Genomic DNA, 22,858 nt, shown 5'->3' on the forward strand with positions numbered 1-22,858 from the left:
AAGTTAGAAACGGAGATGGTTAGATAAAATGTGCAAGATAACGTTTATGTAGCATTTATTTATTGTCGAAATGATGACATTACATAACGGGATCAAATCAAGTGAATGGCCTGCTGCTGCTGAATGCATGGGGCAAGTGACTGGAACAAGTTTTAAAAGTTATTACATCGTTTCAGATAACAAATAATAATGATAATTCATTCTATTGAGGGCCGCCTTTCAAAGCCCCCAAGGACACCTTACAATTCATAACATATTCCAAGGAAAGGTTTTAAGACAGTAGGCTACAAAGAATGCAGTCCGGGTGATGTTTTTTATGTGGAGCTGTCCAGAATGACACCAAGATGTCGTGTTTGAGTTCTTGATAAGTCATTAAAGCAGTAATATAAGTGTCTCCTGTTCACCAAAACATACCCATCTGTTATGGAAAAATAAAGTATTCCAAAAGTATTCTAAAAGTAATCTGAATATGTTTTAAGACACGTAGCTGTAACTATTCTATGTATTTAGTAATCAGCACCCCCCGTACTGAACCTTAGGGAACACCTTGGGTGACTGATGCTGTTGCAGAGGAGTGGTTGTTGAGGGAGATGAAGTGGGATCTGTCGGAGAGGTAGGACTGGAGCCACCTGAGTGCAGTACCTTCGATACCGATATCCTGGAGTCAGGTAAGCAGGATGGTGTGGCTCACGGTATCGAAGGCTGCACTCAGGTCGAGGAGGATGAGGATGTTGAGGGAACCGGTGTCAGCAGAGGTGAGGAGGTCATTGAGGACTTTGATGAGTGCCGTTTCTGTGCTGTGGTGGGGACGAAAACCAGACTGAAGGGGTTCAAAAAGCTGGTTGGTTTGGAGATGGTGGTGGAGTTGTTTGGAGATGATGCGTTCTATTGTTTTTGAGAGAAAGGGGAGGTTGGAGATGGGGCGGTAATTACTGAGGGAGGAGGGATCCAGACCGGATTTCTTGAGGATGGGAGTGACAGCAGCAGTTTTGAAGGCAGAGGGAACGGTTCCTTGGGACAGGGAGGAGTTGAAAAGGTTGACAAGGTAGGGGCAGAGGACGGGGAGGCAGGACTTCAGTAGAGGTTCAAGCGAGCAGGTTGTGGGTTTGGAGGAGCTGATCAGTTTGAGTATTTCAGGGGGGGTAACCAGAGTGAACTGGGAGAGGCGGCCGTGGGAAGGAGGGCTCCAGGTCCAGGGAGATGGGGGGAGAAATTGTGACGGTGGATGTTGGGGGAGATGTTTGTGTGTCTGATGCAGTGGATAGGGAGAGATTAATGTCATTTTTCAGAGAAAAACTGGAGGAATAAACTGCATAAAGTGGAAGTGGAGCACAGGGTTTGAGGAGCTTATTGACGGTGGAGAAGAAGGTCCTGGGGTTATGGGAGGGGTCGGTAAAGATGGTGGAGAGGTAAGCAGTTGTTGCAGCAGTGAGGGCGTCTCTGTAGGTAGTGAGATGGAGTTTGTAGGATTCATGGTGAACTGTGAGGGATGATTTCATGGTTAGGCATTCAAGCTGGAGGCCGGTTTGCTTCAACTTACGGAGTGCAGGGCTGAACCAGGGTGAGGAGGTTTTAAAAGTGACATTTTTCGTTTTGAGGGGGGCTAGGCTGTTGAGGGAGGCGAGTAGGGTGGAATTAAGGTGTTTGAGTTGTTCATCGGGTGAGCTGAGGTTCGAGTCCAGGGGGAGAGTAGAGGATAGCAGGTCGGAGAGGTGCTGGGGATCGACAGAGCATAAATTACGGAAGGTGATGTTCCTGGATGGGGGGGGGTGGCGGACGGGGGAGGCGATGGTGAACTGTATGAGTTTGTGGTCCGAAAGGGGAAAGGGGCAGGGGTTGAGGTCGAGTACTGGGAGGTTGCTGGAGCAGACAAGGTCAAGGATGTGTCCTTTATCATTGGTGGGGAAGGTGACATATTGGGTAAATGAAAAATTGTCCAGAAGGGAGGAGAATTCAGAAGCGAGTTTGCAGGTGGGGGAGTCCATGTGGATGTTGAGGTCGCCGAGGAGTAACAGACGTGGGGAGAGGGGATGAAGCAATGGTGAGGAGTTCAGTAAGATCAGAGAGGAAGGAGGGGTTTGGTTTGGGGGGGCGGTAAATGAGGATAACTGTCAGTGAGGGAGGGGCTTTGAAGGCGAGGAATTCGAAGGATGGTACTGAGGGGAGGGTGAGTTCTGTAGTCCGGATGTTCTGGTTGTAGATGACAGCCAGCCCACTACCACGGCGTGATGGAGGGGGTTTAGTGATGTAATTAAAACCAGGGGGGGATGTTTGATCGAGGGAGAAGAAGTCATTGGGTTGTTGCCAGGTTTCAGTGAGCGTGTGCGACAGTGCGTTGTGTAGAGCAGATGGATGCTATGGATTGTCCGTGCTGAAAGTAAACTAAACTGCGGCGGGTGCTTCGGTGAATGTAGCGGGGTCGACAAAGGAGTCCAAGATGTCTGATGGCTAAGATGGAATACGGGGTGGAGGAGTTGGTGAATGAAAGAAGCTGTGAGATGGAGTATTTCAGCATGATGACAGGCGGAAAGGCTGGGAGCAGTGTGTTAGCAGCGATAGCGGCTAGCGGGCTAGGTGCACAGAGGTGGAGGATTGTTGTGGAGACGAGGAAGATCCACGACATGGCAGGAGGATGTGAACAGCGGGACGGGACAGATGTACCCCAGAGATGAAGGCAGGAGGCAGAGAGGGTCCACAGTTGTTGCGTGGGACGGAGACAGACAAGTAGGCAATGTAGCAGATAGCAATAGCCACCCGGCACTTTGATGGCTGAGTGAGGGCAGCTGGCAACGGCAGCCAGCAACGGAGGCAGAAGTCTAAAATAAAAACAATGTGCAGTGCAGTAAAGATGTGCAATGCAGGGCAGTAGTCCAATTTGAAAGTGTTGCGAGAACGAATGGTAGCTGAGGGTGATAGAGGGTAACAGAGGCGGAGAAGCGGCGAACAGTCAACGCCAAAAGGATGAAATAAACGTTATTTGTTGTTATTGTCAAAATACTTAAAATAATGTTTTGGGTTGTTCATTTATAGTTAATATCTGTCATTTTACAGGATTTTGCAAGTTATTTAAAAAAACATGATAATTACTATAAAAGATTACAGTTATTTCCTGTAAAATTAGGATCTTTTTTTTACACTGTAGACAAGCAGAGATGCGTGCGACGACCGGGGTTTCAGAACGGGGAAAAGACTGAAAAAATTGGGTGTCGTCAGCGTAGCAATGGTATGAAAAACCATGAGGGCTAATGACAGATCCGAGCGAGTTTGTGTACAGAGAGAAGGGGAGGGGACCAAGAACAGAATATTTAATTCTTTCTCTGCCACTACCTGGTGTCTGCACTGAAGGGACACCTGTTTCGTCAGCATTATAAATCATGTTGGGAGGGAACTAATGCCAGTAAAACCTACTGGATCATGTGATCTCTTGCACACCTGAGAAGTGGAGTCAGATGTCTTACCTGGATTTCACAGCTGCTCTCTTTCACATGCGCTCCTCCCATCCTTCACCACCAGAGGTCGCTCTGATGTTATGTTGTTCTCATATGCCACTGAAAGCCACCTTATCATATTCCTGGAGATTCAATTGTTTCCTTTTCAGCGGTTGAGCAAAGTAAAACAAAAAGAACAGACTGCAGCAAATTCAGATTAATAAAACCTGGGTCCAAAGATGCCCTCTATCTTTAATTTAGTTGGGTCACTGTTATAGAGAGCAGCTATTCTTATTATTAATTATTATTATTATTATTATCATTATTATCATTATTATCATAGCTGTCATTAGTTTAAAAAAAAGCTGCAGGTTTATGCAGTGCTCAATTGAAATCAATACGTATCAATACGTATCAATTGTAATTGCCCAACATTCATTTTCTTCACGCTCCAGATTCGCGCATCAGTGTATTGTTTTAATTGTAAGGAAATAATTGTTGTTTTTACACTTTGGACTGCATATTAAAAATGTGAAAAATATTGATAAATGATGACAAACATACATTTAAATAAATATTATATATATAAATATTTTTGAAATTAGGTGAGTTTCCTTGTCGCCGGTCAACAAATTATATTTATCTTGCACAATGAAATAACACTAAATACTCAAATGTTACAGGATTAATAAGTCACTATAACAGACACGTTTTGCAGTCATTTCAATTATAATGTATATAACCTGGCTATAAATATAATAGTGACACTAAAAGTAATCAGGATCTCAGATCCTTCGATCTTAAATTTACAAAAATATATGTTATCAGTAGACACCAGAAAGGAATAGATTTTAGCTGAAACGTTGGTAAAATTATCGAAAGAGGACAGAGTTATGGTCCAAAAAGGCATCCGGCTTCACTTAAAAAACAACATTTAAAACTAAATATTCATATTAATTACATCAGTGAGGTTGTTCTTCATTGTCAGGGAGCAGGAGCTCCTCTCTGTTTGTAGCATTTATTATTCTTATTGTTATTATCCTATCGCCACTTTGCGCGCTGTGATGAAGTGTTCTGTGGCTGGTGGTGACAGGCCCTCCTCCCGCAGCCAGGTGAGGGAGGTCCGGCCGATCATCCGCCATCCGGAGAAATGGCAAGCTATCAATTATCCTCCCTCGCGCTCAATGAGAGCCCGTCCTGGCAGCACCTCAGAACCTCAAAAAGAAAGAGAGAGAGAGAGTGTGTGTGTGTGTGTGTGTGTGTGTGTGTGTGTGTGTGTGTGTGTGTGTGTGTGTGTGTGTGTGTGTGTGTGTGTGTGTGTGTGTGTGTGTGGAGCAGTGATAATCTCTTATTTGGTTTCTGAGGCTCTGAGACGTCTGACACCATTGGCCCGCGTCACCGCCTTTCCAAAGTGTCCCGGTGATTGGCCCGTTGCAGGTGGATGTTATTCATGTCCCTCCGCTTAGTGTGTGTGAGTTTGTACGAGTGTGTGTATCATGGTGCTGTGATGTGTGGACTTTGTGAAGATCCGACTGTCATACAGCGGTGCATATCTCTGTGCGTGGAGCAGTGTGCACGAGCAGCTATAGCAGTCTCACCGTGAGCCACCGACAATGACGCGCTGGAGCGCATTTACGCAAACAGGATGTCCACAGTTTGCTCCTAATTACATCAACCAATATTTCTAAAAGCAAACGCAACTATGTTTTAGTGATTCCTGTTGTCATATTGTGGATAAAAACAAAGGCCCGTGCTGTGGGAGCGGATTGAGGGAACAGCCACGTTCTTCAGAGAAGCAGCGATGGAGGAGCAGCGGGACCCGAGCAGCTCGGACAGCAGTGAGGGAGAGAGCGTCTCCCCGGATCCCAGCCTGCCTTCGCCGCCCATGTTACCTCTGCAGGTGGCTCAGCAGGCCCACAGAACCACCAACTTTTTCATCGACAACATTTTGCGGCCGGACTTCGGCTGCAGGAAGGAGCACGGCCTGGGCCCGCGGGAGAGGGCGCAGAGCTCCGGCCGGGAGCGCGTCCACCTGGCGGTCAGCAGGCCGAGCTTACCCGGGACGCCGTGCCAGGACTCCAACTGTAGCAGTGACAGCACCTCGTCATCCGCCTCCTCCACCTCTTTGGCGAGCCCCAAAAAGAGTAACGGCGGCATCAGCGGAGGAACCGCAACCTCCTCCACCGGGAGCAGCGGCCTGAAAGCCGAGGAGAGAACTGGCGGTGAGACCGGGAGGGACACGTCCTCTTCGGTAGTGGTGCTGAGTGGTTCTGGGGGGTCCACACCGGAGACCCAGCCACTGCTGTGGCCGGCCTGGGTCTACTGCACCCGGTACTCGGACAGGCCCTCATCTGGTAAGGCAATAGTTTCATGAAGGAAATTCTCCGAGCGTGCATTTCGTTTAATAATGGAGGAATTCATAAATCCCTTTCATTTTTATCTGACAGAAACATTTACATTTATCCTAGGCTACATGTAGCAGTTTTCATTAAACAAAACAAGATTAGTTATTTTTTGAGAAAGTAAGCGGGAAATAATGTTTTTAGAAATGGAGATCACAATTTTGTGAGTTAGCTGACATGTTGTTATTATTATATCTTTATAACCTAAAATACATTTTGTGTCAAACATATGCAGGTGTTTTTAATCGAAAATGTATTTTGTAACACTGGTGTTGAAGGACCTCCTTTTGATTTCTTAGAATAGTTTATTTCTGAATCTTTTAACTATTAAAAGTCCGGGTCTGTCGTCTGTGTTAGAAGCTCTATCATTCCCGCCAACAGGGTTCATTGCAAAAAAATATATATAGTTTATATTTCACATGTTTATTTCAATGTCCCCTCATTGGAAAAAGCAGTCAATAAAACATCCATACTGTTATATTGCATTTAATGATTAACAACAACAGTAACATAGCCTGGGTGTTTTACATTTAGGCCACAACATGAAATCAACATAAACGTTTTTGTTTTTCCCGCTTTCTCTGTGCCTTTCTGTTCTGGTATTTTAAACGATAACATTTATGTAAAAAAAAAAAGCTAATAATAACTAACCTTCTCGTAGATAGGCCTATTGTTTATGTTTCGTAAGTCTCAAATAACAAAAGAAAAACACGCAGCTGGGATTTGTAATATGCACAAAGATGTGCATATGTAGGCTATGTTATTCGGTGTTCTGATTTATTAAATATCTTCCCTCTTTTAGACACAAGTACATGCAGGGACATTTATCAGGGCTTGATCTGATAACATTATGACTGTGGCAGCTCGTGCGCTGTGACACGCGCAGTCATCATTAGACAGGATATAGTTATTGTGCGCTCACTGAGCTGCTGCGAGGTAAGCATGCAGGGATCAAACACAATGGAATTAAAGGTAAATAATATCTGCATGAGACATTTTGAATCCATTAACCGCCCGTTGGATTTGGGTCTGACTTTAGCTGACATCACTTTAAATTTCACACACACACACACACACACACACACACACACACACACACACACACACACACACACACACACACACACGCACACGCACGCGCATGCGCATAGGCCTGCATGCAGAGTGTGAAACACAACGAGCTCATAAGGCTTTCTCCTAAAAAACCTTTATTTATGAAGCCCGTATTACACTCTGGACATAAAGTTATAATATGATGGTATGATATTATTTTTTTGTTTTTAACTAGTCCAAAAAGAAGACAACATATCAAGTCTACATATATATGTATGTATGTGTTAAACAAAAGAAGAACAGCTCCATATTTGATTCAGACCTGATGCCAGCAGTGTGTGAGTGCTATGCCGCCAAACAACTGCAGTTTACTAAATCTCTGTAATATAGCGTCTTTATTAATTTTAAGTCTGGAGAATATGAATATACTCAGTGTCTATCCGTTGCAATATTTGTTACCATATTCATGTTTTTAAATAATAAATTAGTCTGTACGAATAGGCAGTAATATGTAACCATTCAGTCTATTTGTGTTCATATGCCGGCAGGAACATCATTTTATAATTGTGTGGCGGCTATTCTTGTGTGCTTCGTGTATTACACAGCCTGCATCTGAAGAAATAACCATAACACATTTCGTTATTATTATTATTATTATTATTATTATTTTTATTATTATTATTATACTTCTTATAGCTGTTGTGTTTGCTACGAGATGTTGTAGCCTATTTTATGTTGAAGTAAATCCCACCTAAGGCAGTTATTTATTATTATTAATATTATTATTATTATCTTGTTGTTGTTATTCTTAATATCCATTGTCCGTATGCCTTTTGCGATTTACCGAGACGTTATAGATTATGACCATGTGATGGGACAATATTATAATCATTATTATTATTATTATTATTATTATTATTATTATTATGTATACAATAAGCTATTCACTTGAATAAAAACAACCATAACGATGACTTTTCCAATACGTGATGGTACAGAGACAGCGAGTGTGCAGCTGATGTAAAATCTGTCCAGACTCACATTTTTCCAACTATTTGTTGCCCATGATCTTTGTCCTCCATGTGCGCTGAATATTTATGTTTCCGTTCTCTCTCCTTTCGCCCTTACTGCAGGCCCAAGGACACGGAAACTGAAAAAGTCGAAAAGCGACAAAGAGGACAAACGGCCGCGCACGGCCTTCACGGCGGAGCAGCTGCAGCGGCTGAAGACGGAGTTCCAGGTGAACCGGTACATCACGGAGCAGCGGCGGCAGGCCCTCGCGAAGGAGCTCGGCCTCAACGAGTCCCAGATCAAGATCTGGTTCCAGAACAAACGGGCCAAAATCAAGAAGGCCAGCGGCTTCAAGAACGGGCTCGCGCTGCAGCTGATGGCTCAGGGACTGTACAACCATTCCACCACCACCATCCAGGAGGACAAGGAGGACAGCGACTGACCCCCCCCCCCCCCTGTACTCTGTAAATAGATATTCCTAATTTAATGATTGGGGGCTCCTCTCATGCACCTGAACACACCGCGGACTCTGGAGCTGCCCCCGCAAAACCAAAGATTTTATTCGCAACGAAGCCTGGTGGACACACGCAAACAATACAAAAGAAGCAACATGCCCCCCCTTCACTGATGGGCTTATGTCTCCGGGCTGCCCCCCTGGCTTTATGTCCGTTGTGTATTGAGCGCACTGCATTGTGTCGGTGCACATCCGGGTCATTCTGTTTTGTTTTTAAAGATAATTGAGATCTGGACAATCTTAATGAGACCCTTTATTAAAATTAACTTTTATATTATTTGTTGATGAAAAGTATTCAAATGACACAATTTCTAGAGCAAGATAAATATTGAATAGACCAACGATATTTCGACGAACCATACCTGAAGCGTAAACAGTGCAAATAAAATGTATGAAATCGAAGTAGGCCTATTTAGGAGAAATGTAATTCATTTTGGGAGTGTGGGAATCCTGACCTATAGCATCTCCTCAGTCCTGCAGCCTCAGTTTATACGGCCCATAATAATGCTGTGAGACGAATAAATACACAAAGGAAGTCGGCAGAGTTTACATTCATCACTATTTATTTAAAATTCCTGCGAGTGAAAGCTCGTGAGTTCGTAGTGATTCTTTATCGTGGCGCTTTTATTATTTTTCTCCTAATGCTTCTGTCTTTGTGGCCCATGTCACAGTATAGGGAATCCATATTTCCCCCATATTTTCACAGTGGAATGAGAAAGCTGCGCACGGCAGACTACGTGTGACTTGTTGGGGGGAGGGGGCGCGGGGGGGGGGGGGGGCTGGGTGCTGTATACGTACATTTAAAACATGTTTCCAAATAAACTTTTATATTGGAAAAAATGTTTCAGAAAAAACAGTGGTTATGGTTGGCCTACAACTTTTCAATACAATTGCGTTTAGTGTGTGTGCGTGTGTGTGTGTGTGTGTGTGTGTGTGTGTGTGTGTGTGTGTGTGTGTGTGTGTGTGTGTGTGTGTGTGTGTGTGTGTGTGTGTGTGTGTGTGTGTGTGTGTGTGTGTGTGTGTGTGTGTGTGTGTGTGTGTGTGTGTGTGTGTGTGTGTGTGCTCGTTGGTTTAAGTGAGTGGGACACCTGGATCCATATTCATATTGTGTCTAGGCCGCTGTTCGGAGTTGCGGAGCATGAAATTGCCTCTCTGTGTTCAGTCGTTTGATCAGCAGCCCTCTGCAGGCCTGAAACAACTCTGAAGTGTCGCAGCTTCGTGTGTGTGTGTGTGTGTGTGTGTGTGTGTGTGTGTGTGTGTGTGTGTGTGTGTGTGTGTGTGTGTGTGTGTGTGTGTGTGTGTGTGTGTGTGTGTGTGTGTGTGTGTGTGTGTGTGTGTGTGTGTGTGTGTGTGTGTGTGTGTGTGTGTGTGTGTGTGTGTGTGTGAGAGAGAGAGAGAGATGTTGACACCGTGGCTCCGGGTCAGGGCCCCTCTCCTCGTGATGTAAAGTCTTCCAAAAAAAACTTTAAAATATGCATCACAGTGAAGTATCCAAAGCCTTTAAACCGCCTGCATGCCGATTCACAAACATATACAATTATTAATTTTGTATTTAATTACCAAGCAAGACACATGTGCAAAGTATTTCAAACATGTTCAATAGTGAGTTTAAAGCTTGAGTTGTCCCACACAATTGTCATTGTTGTACACAAAAACACATTTTTATTTTTAAATGATTTAATGTGAGTTTCTGGCAGTCCCTAGCTTTTTATTTTATCTTAAAGATAAATGAATGAAAGTATTGCTTTAAATGACTGGAGGTTGCTTCAGTATGGCGGCATTTTAGACAGATAATAATGGAAATAGATGTGTAACAGAGAGATGGCCTCTTCATCAGAGAAGTAAATGACTCATCACCTTGAATATGATTAAAGACAAACAGAAAGAGTTTGCATTCTCTAAATATGTGTCTATAACCTCCAACGATTATGTAATGAAGTTGGAAAAACATGTTTTGGTATTTCTTTGGTCAGTGTTAATAAGATGTTTCTGCATTAGAAACAGTTTGAAAGTCTTTGAAACAGTTTCTATAAAACAATCTATGTGTTTCTCCGTGAAGCTGCTCACGGCCTCTGACAGCAGTCCACTGTGTAATTATTTTGGACCAAATTACTTATCGAGTGCGCATCTTCCTGATGAAACCGGCTATTTCCTGCAGCCTGCAGGTCATCTGTCATCCCCAGCTTCATACTTCCCTTATAGGAATGGTTTGTCTCTACTGTAATCACTGTGGAGCCAGGCTAACGAAAGTATAACCCCTCTTTTAAGAAAAAAAGGAAAGAAAAGGAAGAAAACAGAGGGTAACAGTGGGCTGAGATAAATTTTTCAAATCCAAAGGTAAATGTTGTGACAGGCTGACTGGATCTCTGTCTCTACCTGTTTGCTTCCACTCTGCTGGCCTTTGATCTATGGGGAACACAGACCAGTTGCTCTCTCTTTAATCATCCCATAGATTCCATTTATTCACATGCTACACCCGCTTTTCATGCATGCATAATTGCGCAATAAAAGCGAAGTGTGTGCATGTGTGCAATCAGAGTGTGATGACAATTTCAAAACAATTAGACAAATTAACATTACCCTACCAATTACACAGGACAGTGTGTGTGTGAGAGAGCGTGTGTGTGTGAGAGAGAGCGTGTGTGTGTGTGTGTGTGTGTGTGTGTGTGTGTGTGTGTGTGTGTGTGTGTGTGTGTGTGTGTTTGTGTGTGTGTGTGTGTGTGTGTGTGTGTGGGGGGGGGGGGGTGTGTGGGGGTGTGTGTGTGTGTGTGACAGTGGCCGGCCCTGCGGCTACAGAGCAGCTCTCATTTGCATGCTAATGATGTGATAAACAGAAGGCCTGCTGGATGTACAGTATCACAACAACAGGCTGTGATTGAGCAGGAGTCTGATCCAGGATCAGAGCAGAAGATATATCAGCCACTTTCTTATTGACTCTCTTATTAATCTACAACTGTTCTTTACCTTTCCTCATTAAATAAAAAAGAAAGGCCAATGTTTGAGTGAGCTGGCTTTATAATCCTAAATGGTCAATCTTGTTTGGAGATGATTCAATTCAACACAAATATAGATAGGTATACTATACATATATGGACCAGGTAAAATGTTCTTATCAAGTTATGATGTAATATGTTTCATTTTATAATTACATGTTAAAACATCCAATTATTTCATACATTATTATAATTAATTAATTAATAATACAATACAATTAAATATTAGTTATACAAATTAAAGCTTTTTGAAAGAAAACTGGTTTTATTTTTCCTTCCAAAGAAATAACAGTTTTACTAAAATGACTACAAGTCATCCTACTTTAATAGCACTTGTTTTGGGATTGACCATAAAGCAGCCTGGCTAATATGTGGTCCTTTGATTCATTTACTGAAAATGTTCCAAGCGGAATATTCTCAGAAGAGTCACAGACAGATGATGTACACTGAGTAGGTACAGGAACACACTGTGGAGCCCAACACACACTGATCTCTGCAGCACAGTGTGTGTGTCACTCAGAGGACAGTCTCTGAGGATCTGCTCCAAGCGGCTCTGACCGACTCAGATGTTGGTTGTTTGTGAACGAAAACCTTACTGTTCACCTCCTGCACCCATTACTCTTTGATCCTCAACCACACACACACACACACACACACACACACACACACACACACACACACACACACACACACACACACACACACACACACACACACACACACACACACACACACACACACACACCAGCTCCCTGTGTGAGTCTCACCCCCCCCCCCCCCCCCCCCAGCTGGACTCTGTGTTTTGGGTCAGCAACCCCTCAGTCCACACCATGCTAACAGGATTAGCTCCTCCTTTACATGCTTTGATTCCTCTGCTCCTCACAGGCCGCAATTCTGAGCAGGCCCCCCGCCCCGCTGAGGCGACGCCATTTTGATTTAAGCCAGCAGGTAGGTGAGTGGCACCAGAACCCCCGTCTGCCGCACATGTTTCTGATCCATGTACAAACCAAATGTATCATGCTGCTGATGGACGTACGTTACAAAATAAACTTCTCTTCATTCTCTTCTTCAGAGGTGAATCATTGAAAGCCTTTCTGGGCGACATAAAACAGAAACATATTGAAACTGTAATTGTCAGTGTCATGGAGCTTAAACAGATTGTTCTATCTCTGGTGTCAGTGACATGTTTACAATCTTTAATTATTTCAGGCTCCAAATTCAGAACATCCCATCATTCAAAAAACACTCCCACTTCAATCAATCCACGAGACCCGCAGAATATCAAAACACACAGCGTTTTATTTGTTTCCGAGCAGCGCTGTAAAACTGTCTGTAGGCTCTTCTGGGCGTCCAGAATGAAAGGTTAAAGGAGCAATAAAAGTTACAGCATTGGCATTTTATAAAATCATCTGTTTGCAACCGCTTTTACCAACAATTGGCAAACAAAATGGCAGCTTTGCTTGCTGTGTGTGTGGCGGAAAAAACAGGTTTTGTTCTGAGACACTTGACGTACACTGTGTTTACAGCAGAAATTAAATTGTTACTTTATTTAATATGATAAAAGTGATGGAAAAACAATGTCCTTTATTATAAAATCATCTCCTTATGCAGAACAGTGACAACTTTCATTACTCCCTGTGGAAACATACAATTCTAATAAAGATCACAAAATACAGATATGGAATAGGTTATAATAATATAAACATTATTTTACCTGAATATTTTGTATTATTGTTCAATCAAAAAGGTGATTATATCAATAAATGACATTGAATTCACATCGTCTTTTAATTAAAACTGTATGCAGTATTTGGATACGTTCTAGAAGTGAGCTTTGATTTCAGAAAGCAACTCATATATTCATAATAATAATTGTCATTATTATATAATAATATAATAATAATACTAACTTTATTAATGTTTTCATAATGATAATAGTAATAATAATAATTATTATTTTTAAGATGCTTTAAATAAGCCACACATGTTGTATTTATCGTCCCAGCGATCATCTGTTGTCAGTGTGTAAGCCCTCTCTGCTGTATCTCTCCTGAGTGAGCGGGCTGCAGCTATGGAGGTGTATGTATGTAATGTATGTATCATGTGTATGTATGTATATGGAGCTGCAGCTATGGAGGTGTCACAGACAGATCATCCAGCTGAGGAATGAAATGGTGCTGCAGGAGCCTACATGCACCTCCTCTGGACAATAACAGACACACATTGTGTGCAATATTGAATCTTATCGTATTCTTACCTGATGAATGGTCGGTCACACACACACACACACACACACACACACACACACACACACACACACACACACACACACACACACACACACACACACACACACACACACACACACACACACACACACACACACACACACACACACACACACACAATATGGATTACAGTATATCACAATATAGCAATGACTTAATTTTACAGGACTGTCTCCTGTTTTTAAATTAATTAACATGATACACTACTTACAAAATACATACTTGAATAAAATGTGTACTCAATTCCATATCTTAATTTAGCTCAGTTTTAGGTTTTGGTGTCAGAATTCGTAGCACAGAGTTTATATTGGGTTATGGTCACACAGGGATTTTTGTTGGAATCTAGACTCATCCTGCTCCAGAGCTTGGAACAGCCCGAGCTCCAGACGTAGCCGATGTCCGCATTGTTTTTATCAGAATCACAATTCCTTTATTCGTCTCGCAGAGGGAACATTTACATTGTTACAGCAGTATAGATAGAGATGAAAAATACAAATAACACACTATTAGATGCTAACCCTAACCCACATAGTATTTAAAATTAAATAATAAATACAAATTTACAGAATTACACATTCAGGGTAAGTCAGCTTATTAGTAAAACAACCAACATGATCCAAACTCATATCAAATCATCAAAACATGATTTATTTGACTCTATAGTTACTACTATACATATGCACCCAATTCAATTCTGATTCAGGCATTTATTATTGGATGCTTCCTTGAATTATTATTATTATTATTATTATTAGTATACCTATATGAGTATGATGGTGCATACAGATAGAGAGAGGGACGGGGAGGTGGATGTGCTTCCATGTGTTAGGAGAGTTGAAGTTACTACTGGGAGGCATTTTGGAATGGAGCTGAGCGCAGACCGTGGCTAACAGCTTTAACACCAGCAGTACCATGTGTGGTCCCTGTAGAATCCTGAGAGTGTGTGTGTACCAGAGAAATGGATCGCATGTGTGTTTTAACCTGTACCTGTGTATTTAATTGAAGGATGTAAGGTAACAAGTGTGTCAGTGGTGTTCTGTTTAGAATTCAAGTCAACATCAGTGCAGTTATCCCGAGGGTCCGTCAGAGCTGTGAATCGCTCCAGAGGCGCATTGCTGCTGTATGGATGTCAGGATTTCAATGGCTACTGTTTTTGGACTAAAATGCATACTGGCAGGTGTAGTGTGTGTGTGTGTGTGTGTGTGTGTGTGTGTGTGTGTGTGTGTGTGTGTGTGTGTGTGTGTGTGTGTGTGTTTTAACTTCTGACGTCTGAGTGTAAATAGTAGCAAGTAAAGTCTTCCAGGTAAGGTTTTTGAATTTTTTTCATAAAATCCTAAAATCAAGTAAATCCACAACGTTATGTTTATTAACGTTGTGCATTCAACGTTGGCCATTCCATTTTTATAATCTGAATAGTGATATAACATGACCAGAAATTTTTTTTAGTGGATGTTTTCCTTTTCTGCAAGGAGCTACTGGTTTTGCCCACAAATAACCTGCTTAACACAGCACACATTGCATGAGAGCTCGCGTCTTATGCAATGTACACTACTGATATGAAGGGGGTATGAAACATAATTTAGGCAATTCATGTTCAAGGCAAGGTTCTCTAATCGCATATCCGGTACAATATGCATTAGTGATGCACAGCTCTGCCCTCATACAGCAATTACTGAACGCTCCATACATCAGGTTAGCACTTGTTAGCTGCTAGCATTCAGCTCAGTTGTCTCCATGGTGACGGTGCTGTGAATGAAATCCCTGATTCATGGATATGCTCTGGAATCCATATCTAGAACCTTTAAGTCCTCCCTGCTGTAAATACCACCTCATCACAAACCCTGTGTCCAAAACTTAGAACATGTGCTTTTCGTTATAAATTGTTAGTCTCCAGACGCAAGCTGAGATCCACCTTATGACCTCACTGACATCACCAAGGTTATTTCTCTCCTGACAAAGATCAATTAGAACAATAGAAAACCTTCTACAACTCACAAGTCGAGGAGAACCCCTTTTTACAGAGATCCACCCTTTTAGGAAAGATGCTGCAAAAACCTGGTCCATCCAATTCGGGTCTGTGCTGCAGCAAAACTGGCGCCTGTGTGGGTGATTCTGCTGTAGGCGGAGAGTGAAGAATACATACAATTGTGAGGCATAATTCCGTGCTCATCGCTCATACACAAGCAATTGGTTGTATGCTTTTTAGAGAGCCTGAATGGCTGCCTTTGTTGGATACCAATTTATCATGTGCCCGATTCTAGCATGAGAGGAAATGTGCTGCTTTTCCAGGGGACCCTCCGGAGTGCAGAGCTGCACAGCTGGCCTGTATAAGCTGCCCGAGACACTGACTGATTAACTTACTGCAGGTGCACCGCCTGCCTGCTCCCACTCAGCAGTAGTTGCTCTTCATCTCCATTTTGTTACAGAGCCTCTTGAAGGTGTTAACCACTGAGTTTGAGATGATCTTTTCAAGAGCACATTGTCTGTAATGTGTGTGTAAGGCGATAAGTGGGAATGTCAAAGCTGTTTGGTGCAGTTGTATAGTTTAAACATGTTTTTTATCTGTGTGAGAAAGTGTGAATATATGACAGCCACCCATATCCTCTCCCCTGATTGCCAAGTCATATTCTTCCTAGGAACTGAATAGATCCAGCCTATAAATACTCTATCATCGTCCCACAGTCCCAACTTATTCCTGACTTGAACTTTGTAAACCACTGCATGTATACCTCAAAGGTTTATAGACTCTCTCAGTGGTAGACTTGGATCCGAGGACTCCCATATGGAAACTGTTACACAGTTGCAAGAAACAGATTTGCTTTCAGCTCCCCTTTATGTGTGGAGGCAAGAGGGAATGGAGACAGAGGTCAATCACACGTTTTCCTGTGAACAGAGAAACCGAATGGCGTGGTGTACACCTATTCCTGAAGGCTTCATGGTGCGGTGTGCATGAGGAGGGGAGTAGTTTAGTAAATGGAGGCATTGAATCTGCACAAGTCAAGAGAAGCCTTTGTGTGGTCTCTTTCCAACACCTTACATCTGGATTACACACAAATACAAGCTCAAAATAACACACATGCTCCTTCTGAGAACATACCCCTAGTCCTTCTTACAGATCTGGCCCAATATTGAACTAATTAACTGCTGATTTCCCCCAAAAATAAAAAGTTCCCTTTGCAGTTTTATTTTTACACTGGCATGTGTGTAATGGCGCTTTTCCACTGCAGGACCTAGCACGGCTTAGTACGGTATGGTAAGGCTTTGGTAAGCCAGGCTCACTTTATGCTGCGTTTCCATTACAGTTTAGGAACTGGGGTAGTAACTATAGTAACGCAGTTCGGCGGGCGGAGCGACGCTGCATAAAACTGCCGTGACGTTATCTTCAATGCGAACCACAAAACCATAACATCAGCCGTTAGCTGTTAGCACTCAGAGCTCACAGCTCCTCATATCTGTTCAGAAACTAGACGAAAGTTAAACAAGTACAAACCACAGACTGTCTGTTTCATGGCGAATACAGTCACTGGTTTATTTATGTCTGTAGGCCGTTGTTGCGAGTGTGGACGGAGCATATAAAACGTTAGCTTAGCCGATCTCCATTCAGAAAACACGCATTTTAAAAGGTTTTTCGCCTGCCGTCTGTCTGCAGACCAGTATCAGTATGTTGTTACTTCGGCATCATTTTGAAACGTGTATTACAATTAAATCACGGTCAAATATGTTCATTTTGTTGTAGTTCTAGCCCCCTTGCCAGCGATTCTATCTGACCACTCAGCAGTCGAGAGTGTTTACGTCACTAGTTTAGCATATTCAGCCCGGTTGTTGGCCCGGTAAGAACCTCAATTTTGGAGGGCCAGAAAAAAGGTGAAAAACTACCCCTAGTGGAAGAGCAAAAAAAAAAAGTGCTAAACCGTGCTACAGTGGAAAAGCGGAAAAAAAAGTGCTAAACCGTGCGACAGCGGAAAAGCGCCATAAGTCACTTTGTGGCACACAGTATCCTACCTACTATATACTACCTTTATACTTTTATTAAGTTACCTAACAAGAGGTGAAGATCTACTGTATTCCTACCTAAAAATAGGCATATGTGTATAGATATCAGGATCTATCTCTCAGACTAAAGGCGGAAGACGAACTGGCAGAAGCTAAAGGGAATGGTAGGTATGGTGGTTTCTAATGGCCACCCGGCGTATTAACAATGAACAGTGTCAGTCAGCAGGGTCGGATTGGGACACTTAGTTTTACCGAGAAATTATGAGTTCCATTGGCCCACGCCGAGTAGTCCCATTTTTCCTCTGAAAAGCCTTGTTAAAGACCATGTCAGTGGATATATGTAATGGATGGTGGTTGAAGAAAAAAATCCAGCTTACCTTTACCAGGCTTTTGAAACATTAAGCTTTGACTGCACTGTCCGTTTGATGGGCCTGGTTGCGAATCAACGTTTTCCAGTTCGGACTGCTGCAGGCTAAGCAATCCATCCCGAGACGTAATGTTAGTGCCTCCTCTCAAATCCAAGTTGAACATTTCCATATCTGTCCCTTTGTCAGTGGTCACGCCATCATCATGCATATCGGTCCCATATTCACCCTTGGTTGCTTGGTCTGTTACATCCCTTTCACAGTCCTTATCTGTCACAACCTCCCTCTCTCCTCACGTACGTTAACGTTATCCAATGTTAGCTTGATAGCTGGTGAAAACATATCTGTAAGTTTAGCACAATGTAGTGCACTGCTTGTCAAGTTTCTTTTTCGTTTTAAACTGGCCTTCTCCGCCCCTCCTTTACGTTTTTTGCAGTCCATTATGGCTATAGCTAAGATAAAACTGACTTGTTTTGTATGCATGTGTGTCCTCTGAAAAAAATTAGCTATCTCAACATGGCGCGTTAACAGCGTTTGCTTACTGAAAACTAATGATGACGTGAGAGGTCCGAAAGAAAAGATGTAGAAGCTAATTTTTCCGCCAAAATAATATTTATTGTTAAAATTAGTATGTGTGGTAACCCCATATTAACTTAATAATGTATTGTAAAGATTGGTTGTAATGTTGATGTTTTCATGTGTTTTACTGTTCAGAGTTTATTTACATTTTACAGAATGTCAGCGAACGTGTCACTGTTTGATAGACAGTTCTTGTGACTTATGGCTGTGCGGTGAGTGAGAGAGTGTCGTCTGATTGGTTGGGTGTCGAAGAGGGAGGTTCCTAGAGGAATACTACAGGAGAGCTGGCGGAGCGTGTGTGTGAGAGTGAGGAGTTAAATTGATTGTTTCATTGTTTTGGCGTAGTTACGACCGACAGTAACCTGTGATCATTGTTAATAAACTCACGGATGGAAGATATAGAAAGCCTCCCTGTGTTCATAAAGCGAGACGGTACAGTATTTTTTTGAAAACAGACAAACATTTAAGTTGCAAATTTAATTAGGTCCTGTGTAGCTTTGCAGCACACCAATGCCAGCCAGCGGGCCCACCAAAGGCAGCGGCCCAGCGGGAAAAGTCCAGACTCTCCCGATGGCCAATCCGAGCCTGTCAGTCAGTCACTCCACAAGCCATTCACTGTGTATCACTGGTTTGTAGAAAAAGACGACAGAAGGAGTTGTGTAAAAATTGAAAACAGAGAGCTTGAGATTTGAAGTGTTTGAACACACACCTGACCAATGGCTGTGCCATTGTCTATGGACATTCCTGGTTTTGGAAAGTTATCCAATTGTCGGGGCAGCCCCCCCAGACCTCTGCATCTACTTTCTTACAGACCCAGTGCATTGGGAAACTGGAAACCTCAGTGTGTGGCTGCGGTGCTGATTGCAAATCCTTGGTAATGATATGTGTTTCTCTGTGGGGTCCTCAGACACCTCCTGGTCCACCTCCGTAAAAAACATGGCACAAAAAGAGCCCATCTTTGTTAAAAGAAGAACAGGAAAGCAGTGTTTCCAAATTGGAAACTTTGTCTCAATATTTGACAATTTTTAAGAAGCCGTTAGTTAATTTTTAACTCCAGAAAGAAAACAAATGTTTGGACTCTTCACAAAGAAGATCAGCACCGTGAGCTAGACACTAATAAATGCTGTAAATGTGCCGACTCAACAACCAATATCAGACCCCTACTATTTTTCCAGAGAACTCCTCCTGCATTGACTTTAATCTTAATGATTATCCTCACTATTTAAGTTTACTTCAATTTCGACTCAAAAGAGTCAAAAATATTTTTCTCAGAAGATGTTCTGTTTATTCTCTCAAGACGAATGTTTATCACCCTGCCAGTTGCTGTAAGGAACATTAACCGTATGCTATCTGCCAGAAGCACACAGGGCCATATGCGCTGCCGGGCTGTTAGCGGCAGAGCCTCTCAAGCAGCTGAGAGGCTCTGTTCCCAAAGGAAAACTATGATACTTTGTCTCCTCTGAGCAGGACTCTTGTGATCATCATTGTGCTTTTCACACCAGTGAAAGGGATGCCAACCATCCTTCCTTTCCGCTATCCAACAGTGGTGGTAGCAGGAAGAAAGAAAACAAGGCTTCACAGCACTTCACACCTCAACCTTAGCAATCCACCTTAACCTTCTGCTGCGTTGTGATAGTGGCAAAGGTCAAGCAGAGATGAGATAAGTTTTAGGCTTTAGAATCCGGGCACGTCGACCATGTCTAATATCATTCAGGCCGGGTAATGGCCTTTGTCTGTCTGTCTACACACACACACACACACACACACACACACACACACACACACACACACACACACACACACACACACACACACACACACACACACACACACACACACACACACACACACACACACACACACACACACACACACACACACACACACACACACACACACACACACACACACACACACACACACACACACACACACACACACACACTCTATTTAGGGCCAAAACCTGTAGAAAAATAAATAATGAAAGCATAATCACACATTACATTTACCCACGCACATTGGTAACATGCAAACAGCCCAAAAACACACACATATAGTGTTGGTTGAACAACTTCCCCACTCCCAGCAAGCAGAGACAGGCTGGTTCACAGAAGTACAGCAGCTCTGATTCACCTGAAGGGATCCTACATTCCTGTGCCATCAGTCACAGAGCAGCAGCTAGCTGAACGTCTCAATCAAACCCAGCCCGTCTGATCACTGATCACACACAAGTAGAGGCTCCAGGTCAGACAGACACAGTAACTATGAGTAACTGTTTACAAAGATAACATCCGAAGACCTTTTGTGTCTTTTCGTGTCAGATGTGTGCTGATGACATTTTGCAAATGAAAATGATTGTTGATAATGGACTGATAATCCACTTCATCATACATTGTGTGACTCTACATCAGAACTGAAGCATGTGCATGCATGCACCCTCCTGTATACAGTGTGTGTGTATTAAAAAATAAAATGCAAGCGTGAAAAACTGAATTTCCCCCGAAGGGGGATTAATAAAGGTGCATCTTCTTTTTCTTCCTAATTCTAACACTGCTTTGTGGCGGGACATTTCTCCATGCTAAGAGCAGCTAACCCTCACTAGCTCTGTATGTTATACATTCAATTCAAAGCTCCCCTGTTGCATTCTGTGCCTTTGTTCAGTGATATCTGCTAACAAACTACCAAGAGTGTGATGTAAGCTAGCAGTGAGACAATTCTCTAACTTTTTTAGACATTTCAGTCCCATTATTAATGACCTCTCATCTATTACTACTTTCACTGAGGTTACTTTACACTTAGAACTACATTTCTGTATGAAGATTGGAATATGGATGGATTCACAGAGAAACGTCTTCCACAAAAACCCTCTAACTTTGAAAATGTGAATTTGAATAAAAAGATGGCGCTGGTGATGATGGCTGCCGTGTCTTTGGCTCCTCTCCAACTTTTTTTCGTATTATTTCAGTGTTTTTTTTTCTTTTCGTTGTGTGCTTTTAACCTAGTCTCCAACATGCGAGCCGACCGCACCAACTCTGCTATACAATATAGCAGAGCGGAACATCTGCAGATCAGAAACTGTGTGGACAGCAATCCATCGTCAAGACCAACAGACAATGGGGATCCGCCATGGCTACCTGTTGCTGTATTACCTGAGAGATGCAGGAGGAAGACAAAGCGGGGCTCCCGGGTAGTGAGGCTGAGGACTTGTGAGAACCGGCCTCCTCTACTGAGTATTCTACTGGCAAATGTCCAGTCATTGGACAATAAACTGGATGAACTCAGAAGCAGGATGGCTTTTCAACAGGACATTAACAACTGTAACGTGATGGTTTTCTCAGAGACTTGGCTCAACTCCGCTATCCCGGTCTCCCCCATTGCCCCTGACAGATTTACTATTTTTCGCAAGGACCGGACTGTTAACTCAGGGAAAAGTAAGGGAGGAGGTGTGTGCTTTATGGTGAACAATAACTGGTGCACAGATGTGGGCATTATTTATTCGGACTGTTCTCGTAATTTAGAGCACATCATGATCGGATGCCGGCCTTTCCATTTGCCGAGGGGATTTACATCGGTTGTGCTTACGTATGCACGTATGTGCCGCCACACGCTGACAAAAACACAGCATAGGATCAGCTGTTTGGTGTGATTGACAAGAGTCAATTGACAGGAGTCGACTTCACGGCCAGAGGCGGCTTTCATTGTGGCCAGGGATTTAACACTGCCAACATGAAGAAGGTCCTGCCGAAGTACTATAAACACATCAGCTGCCGGACGCGCGGTGGAGATCACATCTCACTGCGAGGTCGAGCCTCGGAAACCTCCCTCCTCCCTCGCCCTGGAAACCATGCAGATTCCGGGCTCGCTCAAGCTGGCGTTCCTCACACAAGTCTTAGCCCCATGGAGGGTGGAGAATTTGATGTTGTAGCCACCAGACATTCACTAGCCCACAAAGATTTTCTACTAGACAATCATCAAAAGAGAGACAAAAAATAAATAATTCAAAGCGTTGAAAACACAAAAAAAATAAAATAAAAATAAATAAAGATCACATCTCACTGCTGCTACTGCCTGCTTACAGGCAGAAACTCAAACGGGACAGGCCGGTGACACTTCAAAGGCTGTAACACCCGGAACATGTGGGCGGGACTAAGAACAATAACTGCTGGTTTAAGACATTTTCATTTTGTTCTTGAATGACTGAATTGTCATTTCTGAATATTCAGTTCCATGTC

General features: G+C 42.9%; 1 protein-coding gene across 1 annotated transcript; it reads left to right on the forward strand.

The window, feature by feature from the left end:
* The first annotated feature begins 4,814 nt into the window (after positions 1-4,814).
* LOC307030764 (homeobox protein engrailed-1a-like) lies at positions 4,815-11,010 on the forward strand. Its single transcript, XM_079667407.1, has 2 exons — positions 4,815-5,782; positions 8,017-11,010. Exons 1-2 carry the CDS (start codon positions 5,230-5,232, stop codon positions 8,334-8,336), a joined length of 873 nt encoding a protein of 290 aa, XP_079523533.1. The 5' UTR covers positions 4,815-5,229; the 3' UTR covers positions 8,337-11,010.
* Positions 11,011-22,858: the final 11,848 nt, after the last annotated feature.

This window comes from Notothenia rossii (assembly GCF_949606895.1).
Source record: "Notothenia rossii genome assembly, chromosome: 2".
Lineage (NCBI taxonomy): Eukaryota > Metazoa > Chordata > Actinopteri > Perciformes > Nototheniidae > Notothenia > Notothenia rossii.